This window comes from Vanessa tameamea, chromosome 5 (assembly GCF_037043105.1).
Source record: "Vanessa tameamea isolate UH-Manoa-2023 chromosome 5, ilVanTame1 primary haplotype, whole genome shotgun sequence".
Taxonomy (NCBI): Eukaryota; Metazoa; Arthropoda; class Insecta; order Lepidoptera; family Nymphalidae; genus Vanessa; species Vanessa tameamea.
The window spans coordinates 6,908,979-6,922,297 of record NC_087313.1 but is presented as its reverse complement, the minus strand read 5'-3'; the positions used below and the strand labels follow the sequence as shown (position 1 = coordinate 6,922,297).

The 13,319-nt window shown below is 29.7% G+C and overlaps 2 protein-coding genes across 6 annotated transcripts in view; both read left to right on the top strand.

Moving 5' to 3' along the window:
* The first annotated feature begins 1,179 nt into the window (after positions 1-1,179).
* On the top strand, positions 1,180-12,898 carry LOC113392395 (uncharacterized). Of its 5 annotated transcripts, none has more exons than XM_026628812.2 (27): positions 1,180-1,455; positions 1,835-2,005; positions 2,218-2,331; positions 2,673-2,766; positions 3,620-3,788; positions 4,442-4,565; positions 5,360-5,496; positions 5,895-5,980; positions 6,114-6,225; positions 6,620-6,843; positions 7,181-7,278; positions 7,355-7,424; positions 7,655-7,710; positions 7,805-7,859; positions 8,093-8,259; positions 9,127-9,193; positions 9,271-9,380; positions 9,524-9,621; positions 10,107-10,287; positions 10,359-10,541; positions 10,777-10,904; positions 11,051-11,189; positions 11,276-11,356; positions 11,542-11,602; positions 11,680-11,801; positions 12,174-12,264; positions 12,435-12,898. In XM_026628812.2, exons 1-27 carry the CDS (start codon positions 1,303-1,305, stop codon positions 12,503-12,505), a joined length of 3,162 nt encoding a protein of 1,053 aa, XP_026484597.1. In that variant the 5' UTR covers positions 1,180-1,302; the 3' UTR covers positions 12,506-12,898. The 5 variants fall into 5 exon arrangements, with proteins under 5 accessions (XP_026484597.1, XP_026484596.1, XP_026484595.1 ...); XM_026628811.2 differs by having other exon boundaries at positions 2,673-2,772; positions 10,110-10,287; XM_026628810.2 differs by having other exon boundaries at positions 2,673-2,772.
* A 321-nt stretch (positions 12,899-13,219) lies between these two features.
* The window catches only part of LOC113392672 (aquaporin AQPAe.a), a 36,601-nt gene continuing 36,501 nt past the window's right edge, over positions 13,220-13,319 (top strand). Inside the window, exon 1 of the mRNA XM_026629213.2 lies at positions 13,220-13,238. The gene's annotated coding sequence lies outside the window, so the exon portion shown is untranslated. The remainder of the gene's footprint in view (positions 13,239-13,319) is intronic.

Here is a 13,319-nt window from a genome sequence, read left to right as displayed (position 1 = left end):
ATGAAAATTTAAGACTAATTTCAAACTACAATTAGCCCTATCTCTATCCAAAAGTCAGAGAGTAATAAAAAACACATTCAGTCACACATTCTAATATCATTTCGATTAGTTGATAAATTATTTTTTTATCTTTTATAATTTAACCTTGCAATGGCATGAACAATAATACGATCTATTCCCTTTTTTTAATTTTAATATGTCGCATTAATTTTTAAACGATAACTTTATCCGATGCCAGCTAGAGCCCACCCACATCACAAGTAGTTGGGGGGTATACTGATATCTAATGTTCTGGGTCAAGAAAAATAATTCCCATCCCAAAAAAATCAGAAAATTGTCAATAACATGTGGGTCTCTTCTTCAAGAAATAAATGCCACCTTTAAAAATATTTACTATCTAATAGCCGGATTCACTCTTAAGTCGACTACTAAATCGAAATCGACGTGAGTATTCTGTATTAACTTTGCCATGCCAAGCTATAATTATTTAAAGCTAACGTTTACAATATATTTTAGGTATTCCCGCAAACTTTGACAATACAAAAAAAAAATATTTTAAAAAAAATAAAATAACTCGCGCTCCTTTTGGTTTTACATAGGATCCCCAACTATGTTTCTACATCGTACAATTTTGTAGGTAGGTGAAATCAGTTTTCAAGTAGCTTGCACCTTGTTATAACTTATAGCATTAGGAAATTATAGTAGTAAATAAAGCTTTATTTATATTCTATGAAAAATTATCTTTTATAGCACTAGTGCTTCACTAACGATTATTGAAAACTCTTTAAAACTGAAAACTGAATAAATGTTTAAATACATAAAATATATGGACCTGAGGACTGAAACGAAAAATGTAAGAGTCAGTCCAGTGCTTTCGACATAAAGTTTGGATACATGAGTATTTTGACTATGATTTAAATTAAGATATTTCTTTATGACAAGATATTACTTATATAATATTGAGTTAATTATAATAATACTTGTACTTTGTCCTTTTTGTCAAAATAATATTTTAAAATCTAAACACTTTTAAGAATTACCGTACAGTATGTCCGCCATCTGTTGTCGAAAGAAATCAATAAATGACGCCACTAGTCACTACCTATTCAAACGGCTTTTCTTGGTACTTCTATTCACCGCTAGTAGCGCCCCTGTAAGTAAGTTTGGCAACGCGTCCTCAAACAAAATAATTTGTGGCGCTAATGTCACATAATAGGAAGCTGTTTGAGGTAGTGTTATTAGTAAGAGGTTATGTAGAAAAATATATTTTAAGGTGTGGTGCAGTTAAAGCAAACGCTAAAAATGGAGAAAAGGAAAAATTCGTTAGGTGCTGTTAAAATGTGCCGTTTTTGTCTGACACAAAACGAATCATTAGGAAATTTATATGATAGAAACCGTTCTTCAAAAAGTTCTGTTAATCTTCATCTAAAAATTTTATCATGTGTTTCTATAGAGGTATGTATTAGATAATACTTTTTTTTCTTTTATTTGATAAATAAGAATGTATTAAACTATAAAATGCAGTTTGGACGCCACCTATACTGATGCATTTTGTCTACATGGCGTAATGGCGCCTAACGTCTAATTGATTATACAAACATTATTTACCATGGTATAGCAACAGAATGTAATAAAAATAAATTCACCTTTAAATATAAATTAACTAAATTAAAATGAATTTTTGTCATCCCATTGTCAATAGATGGTCGTTCATTCTCACTGCTGACACTATGAGCGCCACCTAGTGTTTATAAATGTTGTTAGAGAAATTGTCTTCATATATTTCATTCAAATTAAAAATTGATGTTCACAAATAATTCATGTTATTCCATAGGTATTCCCTTCAGATCACATGCCAACATTTATATGTGAACGCTGCAAATTCTTTATGAACTTATTCTATGAATACAAGCACATAGTCCGTCAGGCAGATGAGACTATACTTCAGTATGTTCGACATGGAACATCAATGGAAATTATTTCTTGGCCTACAGCCCTCACAAATGTATGTATATTAAAAGTATGATGTTACTTGCACATTTAACTTAGACAGTAATTTTGCTTAATATAAGCACTAAGAGAGTAATTAATAAACTTAATTAAATATAAATAACTATAAAAATTAACTATAAATAACTATAAAAATTAACTATAAGCAAAATTACTGTCTTAGTGTGTTTAAAACCAAAATTACTTAATATGTATAATTTGTTGCAGATATTCCGGAATAAAGTAGTAAAAACTGTTGTAGAAGGGGGTGCAACTGTTCAAGTAACATCCCAAGATAATTCAGACAGTGATGACGATGAAGGAAATGTTTATAACATCAAGGTGAATTTTATAAAACATTATATTAAATAAATTACCTACAACTTGATAGCAATTTTTCCCTATAAATCATAAGGATCTGAAAAATTTATCTTTTTAATCTGCAATTCTATAAACAATAGTTTACCAGATAATAAAGAATCATATTTTATTTTAAAACATGCTGGATTTTCATTATATATAAGGAGACATATAATAAAAAAAAATATGAAAAATTGTCACAAAATTATAAATAAGAACCTTAAAATTAATTCAACTCAATATTTTCTTATCTTTTTATAATTCACTCTGGTAACAGAAAAATATGATTTAATTTTTTTACCTAAATAACATTTTATTTTAAGATTGGTGACACACCGGACGAAACAAATACTGCTTGTGTAAAAGTGGTAACTAGTAAAGATGGAAAGGAAATCAACGAAGATTCAAACATTAGGGGTAAAGGTAAATTTGTGTGTGCTATTTATGTTTATTTCATAAGATTTATTATAATTTGCATATTATCTCTGTAAGTAGCCAATGCGTGTGTTCATAGCTATTCAATATCTGTTTAATTTTAAATAGACTTATTTCTTATTTGCTCATACCTTTACAAGCATTTCAAAGATTAATAATTTTAAAATGCCAATATTTACTTTTTAATTTTGTAGTTGTGCTTTGAATTTTGATCGCTGTATTTAATTTCATAAGGAATTTCTGTTTGCAATTGTACCATTATAGGTATAATTGTGTACAAAGCTTTCTTAGCATTATTAATGGATCTTAACCTACAGTAATTACCAATACAAATAACAATAATTACCTAAATTATTGTTATTTATTATTGTATTACTGTAGGTTTTTTTTTTTAATAAATGAAATATCCAGAATATATACATAATTTACCTTTTTTTTCATAATGCCAGAATTGCATTATAATTTTATCATATAAAGTTACTTTCTTTAAGTTGGTACATTTTTGAAATGCTTGCAATTATTAATAAATATACATAAATGTATAAGATAATGAGGTATTATTATATTCTAAGATAATCACTTCACTTAAAGCTAATATAACTTTACTTAAAGTGAGACATGTGCATGTTTTCCACACATGTTTAGTATGCATGATAATTTCCTTTATAGTATAATTTGATTTAATCCTATATAAATTAGCAAGTATATTATTGAAGATATTCTAATGTGTGTTTGATTTGAAGGTAAGCAATGTTTTTTAATACATAATATACAGTGTGACAAGTTGAAATAAATCAGCATATTGAAAACAATGTCAGTATTTCAAATGGCACAGAGTCGGGAGAAGTAGATCAGAATCAAATGAGGGGGTCAGAGAAAGGTCTAGAAGATGGGTGTTGGCCATGCGATGAATGCAATTGCACTTATCCCCTACAGCAACTGCTCCATTTACACAAGAGACAGAAACATAGAGTGAGGACCGTGCAGTGTGATCAATGTAATGCGTAAGTTAATTCTTATGAAATTACTTATTAGGAGTTAAAATGGTGTCTAGTTTGTATATCATAGCTATCTTGATGGACTATGTTAAAAATTATAAATATAAATAATTTGAATCTTAAAAAAAAATTTGAATCTAGAAAAAGCTAGCCTTTAATCATTTTATTTTTTCAATGTGTAAAGAGATCAATAAATATATTGTCCAATTGTTAAAACTTACAAGTATTCGTTTTATTTATAATATATAGCTCATAGATATGAAACTATACTATTATTAACTTCTTATTGTATAAAACAACTTGGAATATAAATAATTATAACATTATTTTAAAGGTGTTTTAAACAGTGTTTAATTTAGATTGTACATGTCTGTTTCATACAAATGACTTGTAAATTGAGTGGTTAACGTTATAGTTACTGCTCCTTAAACTATAATGAGTGGGTGGTACCTACCCTGTCAAGGTAGATACCACCCACTCATCAAATATTCTACCACCAAGCAGCAACAGTTTGTATTAATGGTTTCTGGTTTGATGGGTGAGTGAGCCAGTCTAACTACAGGCACAAAGGACATAACATCTTACTTTATATATATAAATTATATAGAAATTTTAATATTTGTATGATTTATAAATATAAACTATGCAATGTTTTCCAGTAAATTTTTCTCAAAATATGACCTGGCGGCGCATCAACTGCGGCACACTGATGAGATGCCGTTCCAATGTATTGCGTGCGGCAAAAAATTTAAACGACTTATATTACTTAAGCGGCATGAAAAAGTGAGTACAAGGCAGAGCTTTTATTTATATTTTATAATAGCTATTGTCGGTCATTAATGCACTATGAATAAAAATCAAATCTACCTTCATTTTCTGAAACATTTGATCCAATTCAGACTAATTTCACTTCTACTCATTCAACAGTCATTGAGCGCCAAATGCTCCATCGATAGCCACCGTCCAATAAGAATTCAGTATTTAGTCAAATTTATATAATTTAACTTTTATGAATGTTTTAGAAACTGGAGAGTAATGGAGAAGAAATTAATGACAATGTTTATATTTTTTGTGTATTGTGTTATATAAATGTAGGTTATTTAACAAGTATAGATAAACAAATCTTATATTTACACATTCCATGCGTTTCGCTAATTTCCCTACTATATTATGCTCTACAAAGTTGCAAACAGTTTATGATTTATACTTTTATTTATAATGCATCACTATTTTACTTCACTACCTTAATTTCAGTTTCATTTAGTTTTTTGTTCAGTTCCATATTCAATTCGATACCAACATTCAAAACGCAATTTTGACGAATTCATAATGAATACCATAGATTATAGATCTCGACCAATGATGTCGCGTCAATTCAAGGTCAACGTAGTTTATTTATCTTTACTACTCATGCCATTGGATTCAACTATAGATTTCTTAAATAAACATATTTTTTATAAATAAGTATCTCATCCCATCATTTACTTAAGTGCCTCTTAATTTTTTTATAAACGATTATTAAATATGACATGCACAAATTCACACAAATATAGATATAATAATTATATAATTTTCAGCATATTCATTCTGATTTACCCCAACAAGTGTGCCCCAGTTGTCCAGCCACATTCTTGTCCATTGAGGAGTTGGATGCACATCAGAAACGACACATTCGCCTCCAACGTCCTTACGATTGCGCCCTTTGCGACAAAAAGTGAGCCATTTTGAAAATATGCTTTGATGTAGTCTTGCTTGATATTTAAATACTCGTGAATAATTTGATATAGTGATAGCGAAACGGTTTTTAGCGAGACAATTATTATCAAAATGATGTATTTTTATATTCGTAATTAATTTATCATTCATTTATAATATATATGTTAATACACGTTATTGTACACCACAAACATAATATACAGAAATCTTAGGACTAAAAAATAAATCATACTAAAAATAAAAACAAAAATATCTAAAAATATTTGATGTGTTGTACAACGGGTGGACTTATAACTTATTAGCCATCTCTTCCAGACAAACCAAATATTTAATTACATGAACATGTAATATGATAAATTCCTGTTATAATATTTAATCGAATATTTTTTCCTACAGATTTTACGAGAAAACGTCCCTTCAAAGACACAAAGACGTAGTTCACAATAAAACTCCCACATACTGCTGCGAGTATTGTCCAGAGCGTGAGTCGACGAAGATTCCCTTAGTTATAAGTTCCTTAGTCATATAGCTATGAACATACGCAAATTACCACTTAGTTATTTTTATAAATATGTCATCACAATGAATATGTCTAATTATAATTTACTTTTTTAGGATTTGTATCGGTGACCAAGTTGGCTCGACACGTGCGCTCGCACGCCGGGGAACGGCCGTATCCTTGCAAATTTTGCAATAAGTGCTTTACAAAATCTCACCATTATACCAGGTATTACAATTAAAAAGTCTGTAGCTAAATAATGAGAAATCTATAAAGTATCTGATTTTCGGTTTATGAATGTTAAAACGGACATTTTATAAAATAATTCGCTTAGTTTTATATTAGTATATATTTAGACAACTCGTTATTATATTATATATAATCTATCTTAAATATAATATTTTTATCTAGGCAGTTCATACTGTCTTATTAACTGTAGAATCCAAGATTCTGAGTCTTTCTCTCAAATAATTAACACTTAATATAATAAATCGTCACCATTTACCTGTGTCCTTGGTAAAATGAAACAGGGAAATGAAAGTATACAAATACAAATATACTTCATACGTTATAACGAAATATAAACACAGATACATAATGTCAAAAATGTTGTAACCTCCAGACATCTTCGTTTGAAACACCGCGAAATAAACCGGTCGGGTCGCGGCCCCTTCGGCGAGACGGAGCTGTACCGCTGCGAGCAGTGCGAGGACACGTTCTCCACGCAGGACGACCTCATCTACCACTCCGCCATTCACGCCACGCAGAACCTCACCTGCCCGCTTTGTCAAGAAAAATTCGAAGACGTCGATGCCGTCACTTCGCATATAAAATCCCACGTCAATGGTATGTCATTGTCATATGCGTATACAATACGCCGATTAAAGAACTACTCACTCAAGAAGGCACGCCTTTCCACGTAACATGATCCGCATGCAGAAGTATGACTGACTCTCGTACTTTCAAAATGTCTTAATGTGCGTGGGACGACTAAGATTATTCTAAATATAAAAAAAAAATGTTTCAATTTTTGTTAAATTTATTTTATTTTGAATTCACGTACCTGCCCACATTGTGTTGTCATTATCATATTGACACGTTATTCCATTGACATTAGTATTTCTTATTAGATATCATACATCGAATTAAATCACACTCATATAAAATTAACTTACTCTTACAGGCGAGGAATTCAGCTGCGACTTTTGCGAGCTTGTTTTTACGTCAAAAGAAAAGTTGGAAATTCATACATTGAAGAGACACGAAGATGAAATGCAAGATGTTCGTATAAGATACAATTTAAATTAAATTAGTAATCTTTGTAATTTAATCTCAATATTTAAACTCTTGTTAATAGATGAGTGCTGATGATTCGTCGGTGGAGATACAGGGAGAAGAAGACGATGAATGTGATAATGAAATAAATGGTAAGTTCTATATAATTAAGTGAATTCTTGCGTATATAAGTGAACTCAGTAACTAATTGCTAAAACATTGTATAATACTTTGGCCCTGAGTTTTTGTTATGTATTGTAAATGAATATAATATCAAAAGTTATTTTAAAACTGTTTATGCTTAAATATAGGTTTCAAAATAACTGTCTTTAATTTGGATAGTAAAATTGAAAATAATTAACTTTTATGTTAAAATTTACAGTTAAAGATAAAGGAGACCATATGCTTATTGAAATAAAGAAAGCTGAGGATTTCATGGTGAGTTTAAACATTTTAAACATTATTTCAAAAATACAAACATTGGTTATGTATGAAGAAATATATATATTTTTATTAATGATAACTTTTACAGATTGACAACACTAAAGAAGACATAGAAGATAAACGTGACGTAACAAATTCTGAAGGTAATCATCACTCACTTACCTAAATCACTCACTTACTAAGTTACTTTCATTTTATGTTTTTATTTATCAGTATTAATATGCAATATTTTAAAATGTGACTACAGTGATATTTTTTATAGTAATTACTTGAATTTATAGATTTCAGTTTGCTACAAATAAAACAAATCAAAATGTTTACTCTCGTTATAACATATGAATAACATGTGATTTAAAAAAAAAATCTATTGTTAAAGAAAGCGAATCTGAAACAACTTACACAGAGCTATCAACCGTTAACACACTGGCAATACTAAAGAAGGATTCCTCAATAGTAGAAGAAAAACCAGCATCCAAGACTATCACTATCACGCCACAGGAAGAACCTGTTAAGACCAACACAAGCAAATCAGATGATACTCAGGTAATAATTAAAACATCAACATAATGCGAATATATTTAATCTATTTCTATCGGATTAACTTAGCAATGCAATATATTAAAAAATCAGTGTCTATACACTCTCTTTTTTTAAGTAGTTTTAGGAAACAGTAAATATAATATAGTATAATATAATACTTTAATTAACATTTAGTCATTTATTTTCACAAATTGTAAATAAAGTACATTTAAGGTTGAGCTCATTTTAGTGTGAAAACACTTGTATCAAAAGAAACTCGCTTCTCCATTACAAAATCATTATTTGACAAACTTAAGGAGGGAAATTTCTTTTGATATTTACTAAAATGTATATTTTACTTAAAAATTTGCAATCCATGTTTCTCATACATTCATTCTTGTTAAAAATAAATTAATCATACTAAAAAACTATGTCTACAGATTTTGTATCCAACAAACAAAAAGCTATGAATTTGTTTACTGAAAATATGCAATGACACAAATAAATAGAGAATTACGTCCATTCATGTGCTACGGCTGGCCAAAGGCCTCACCTTGTAAGTTTATTTGACGTCATTGCTGCACTGCTGTGTGGTGGATGTCATCCATCAATTTAACATGTGGTATAATTACATCCCATAATAACAGGTTTCCTTACAATGTTTTCCATCACAGTTCAACACGAGTTTAAATATAACAAAATGAAGCAAGCGACAACTCAGTAACGTTTGTTTAGATCTAAATAAATTATTGTGAAATTGACATAAAATGCTCATTTATTTAAATGTCTTATATGCTTAGAGTGTTGTGCCCCGCGTTGCTACAAGATACGTAGGCACCAACAACTTTAAAAATTGCACAGTTGAAATTTAAATCTAAATATCATCCACAGACAGCAAGTATACTGCGTAAAGCTGAGGAAATGAAACGCAAAGTAGTACAGCAAACATTAGATACAGGTGAATTTTAATGTAATAACAATGAAACACGTATAACTGGAAATCCATCTCACGTATGTAATTTTAAATTGTTTTAGTGATCGAAAAGAGGGAAAAGCCTGTCACGAAAGTGGAAACACCTAATACTGGAGGAGCCAGCGATAAATCTTTACGTTTATTAGAGAAAGAATTACAAGATCTCAAAAGGGTATTTTATATTTAATATTAAACTGATTAAACTCGAGATTATAAATCCATAAATTTAAAGCTCTACAAGAGCCATCAACTTTCTTATTAATGTTTTTTTTTTTAAAATAAACAATGTATATATTATTCTGTATCCTATTTTAGACCAACAGTCGCACAGAAATAACCAAAAATCCTACAAAATCTTCAGAAATAATAAGAAATAAAAGGCCTCAGGTTCACACCTCAACCCCGAAATTAAAGTAAGTTTACTAATGTGATATAATTATGATGATATTCTATGTCCGTCTTAGTAAGAATAAGATAAAGTTTATTTGAGACACGAATGTTTAAAAGTAGGAACGTAAGTACATATTATATGTATTATCTGTTTCGAGTTCTTTTAAAACTTGACCTTTTAAAACACAGCTACTAAAGTATTACATTAATTAATAAAAAAAATAAACTTTGATTATATTTATATGTCTAGATAGACTATCAAAGTTGAGAACCTCTTCGAAAAAACGTTTTGCTACTAAATACACGCACACTGGGTAATTAATATGACGTTTGACGCGTGTTAAGCGTAGCTGTCCCGCACTATAAAAATCTGTAAAACTGAGTCGTTTTTTAGTTCTTTTGTAGTGCGACATTCTATCTAGATATATAAATAGTCTAAGAATATCATTTATATATATTTATTATTTTTTATCTTATTGACTAAAAAATATAATTAATATATATTCAGCAGAGTTACGGAAGAAAAGAAATTGCCATTAAGAAATAAATCGCCAGCTTTCGAAAAAAAACTAATTGAAAAACGCGTGATAACCAAAGAGAATAAGGAACCGAAAGAAACGAAAGAACCCAAGAATAACAACGGCAACAATAAAGAAGATAAAGATAACAAGGAAAAAGAAATTCCAAAGGTCAGTAACAACAAAACTAGTCCGTTATAACTATACCAAATTATTATGTAACCACAATATTATACTTCCAGAGCGTGTATAAAAATGGATCTAATACTGAGAAGATTAACTCAGAAGAAGGGATTCGTCGATCGACACGACCGTCAAAGATAAAGAACTACGCAAAAATGATACGCGAAAGGTCGCAAGTTGAAGATAATGATGATACGAGTGAAGACGACGAAGACTACATAGAATCGGATAAAAGTTTAGACGTAAGTAATCGACTTCTTTAGGATATAACAGATAATAATGATAATTAGCCGTAAATATCCATTTTCCGGAAAAAGGCCCTCGCTCCTATATCGAACAAGATTTGGAATTCATCCCATCAGGGTTGGTGGATACATATGTGCCAGAGTTACTTTTGAGTCCAACACGAATTAAAATATTCAATAAATTCTTAAACATTTCGAATATAATTTTAATGAACTGTTTACTCCTTTTTAGGCTCGTTTTAAATCTAGAAGATCAAGCCAAACGCCAAAGCCAGCGCCCAAACCTGTTGTTCCAGCGAGTGCACCTGTGACTGCGCCGCGGAAACGAGGGCGACCCAGAAAAGAAGGCCTCAAAGAAATGTAAGAGAGCTTGCATTTACTTTCGTCAAGAAACATACATTTACTGCTACTACCTTGTAAACAACAATAAAATTTATTCCAAATTGATGAAATGAAAGTATATAATCGATAATATTAAATAATATCCATTTTTTCCTCTTCTACAGTCCTAATAAAATTAAGAAAGAAGAAATCGAAGAAGTTGACAATAGCAAAGCAAACAATAGTATAAAACCAGAGTCTAGCACTGCAAATAAAGATGAAATGGAAACTGAGGCCTTCAGTAATGAAGCTGACAATAACAAGGTAAATAGAACTACACCCAACGATTACTACAGTTTTATGATTAATGTATTAGAAATAGTAAAATCAAACATTTTGTCTATTTTCAGAATCTTTGTAAAACATCCCCAGAACAAAAGCCTGCACCGAGTGATGTACTTGTCTCGCCAACTGGGCAGACATTGAAAAAGGTTAAAAACGTTAAAATAAATATAATTTGTTTAGTGTTTATGTTTTAAATATGACTCAATATAATCATCGAGAAAGTCTACTTTGAGAAACTAAAAGCTGACATTAATTATATTTTATATTTACATTTATCCTATAGTGACATGTTTAGAGACCTCATCTCATTATTATTAAATTAAAATTACAGGTACCAATCAAAGCTTTGCCGCCAGGAGTAAAACCCTTGCCTTTACCAATTAACGCCCGTCGTAAGTACTTATTAAATCTAGAACCAAATATAACGCAAAAAAATATTGTTTTTCTAATATTCCAATTGTTATTCTAGCGATGGCAACAGGAGAACTATGTGAAATGCAAATAGGAAAGAAACTAGTTAAGGTGCAAAAAATAGTCATGACTAAAGCTGAAGTAGAGGCTATGGCTAAAAAAGGCCTTGTGGAAATGAAGGTAGGTACTAATTCAATAAAACGAATCTATGTAAATTAACTTACAGTTATTCTATTTAGCATCTTCGTTTTATTTCTTCTCCATTAATCTCGTATATCTTATCATATCATCGGGTACTATTTTGCACTAGTTTCGTACATCTTTGTCATTAATTAATTAAGATTTAACTCTTGTGGCGACGTTATATGTCGCTTATCATGATAAATATTTGAATAGGTCACCCTCATTGTCCAATTAACCGACCAACTCCGATCCGTGATAACACCTCTTATAGTCACCTGAGTTTTATATGATTTTATTTTGTTAGTTTTAGGAGAAATCGCGGTGGCAATTAACTCATAGTCAGTATTTATAAAATTATTATTCTTTCAGGATGGCACAATGGTATTGAAACAGGGCATAAAACTTCCCACAGTTGAATCTTCAGCTATTAAGCCAACTGTAAACTTAGTTGGAGACGGAGGTAAATATTTGTCAAAAGAAATATAATAAAGCTGATATTCTATTACAAATAAAAACTTTTGTAACATATTTTTAATTATAATGTAAGTTTTTTAATTTATGAATTGTGTGATTGATCTGAATGTCAAAAATGCTGGTGTTAGAATATTTATTGAATAAATATTTTTTTAGAAACCGAAAAGGAATCAATTAGAACGGAAAAAGCAACACCTACACGATGTGATCTTGGAGATGAATCGTAATGAATTTGGTTCTCATTATTTAAATTATATATCATTATTCATTACTTAAATGTAATCATTATTATAAATTTAAAAACCATTGTAAGACATTTTGTCTAATTTATTAAGCATGATTTGGTTTAAGCATTTTTACCTTTTGTGTATTTTGTCTTAAAACTTAGAGAAGTAATAATTTAGTTTTTGTATCAAACATTGTAAACCTACGTAAAAATAGGTTCTGTAACAATATATATTTTAGGAACAGTATGAACTTCCAACATAATATATGTATTGTGAGTTTTAAAAGAAGCTTGTTTTTAAATTATGTATAACTGACCTTTAAACAAATAAACATATTGTATATTTTTATGTTGACTAATAAGGACACAGATTTAATAAAGATAGTAAAAGCAATTATATTTTCTTTTACATTCACATTCCTTCTAAAACCTCTAACAATAAAACCTATGACAGATGCGTAAACGTCAAAATATTAAATACTAAGATAATACTTTGAGTTGTTTGCTATTACACAATAGATGGCGTGTTTCTTAATAGTGATCTTGCTGTCTTAATAGATGTCGCTAGTGGAGTTTCCCGCCAAGAATCACCAAATACAAGGCGGCTTGTTTAAAATATTTAATCAAACGACATCAAAACCGCGCAACAGTCGGATGTGAGTGAAAATAATTTAAAATTAAAAACCGATTACCTTTCCATCGTGAAGAGTGAAAACTACGATTTAAAAAAAAACGTATGTATTACTTTTCTTTAATGAATATACATATATACATTTTTTATTTCTAAATATTTACCATTCTTTCTAACTTAAGAT

Bases quoted from the DNA above. Each gene is read 5' to 3' on its own strand.
- LOC113392395 (XM_026628810.2), top strand. From the start codon at position 1,303: ATGGAGAAAAGGAAAAATTCGTTAGGTGCTGTTAAAATGTGCCGTTTT. The intron at 9,381-9,523 runs GTATTTTATATT...ATCCTATTTTAG, and splicing joins AATTACAAGATCTCAAAAGG to ACCAACAGTCGCACAGAAAT. The intron at 11,357-11,541 runs GTTAAAAACGTT...TTAAAATTACAG, and splicing joins CTGGGCAGACATTGAAAAAG to GTACCAATCAAAGCTTTGCC.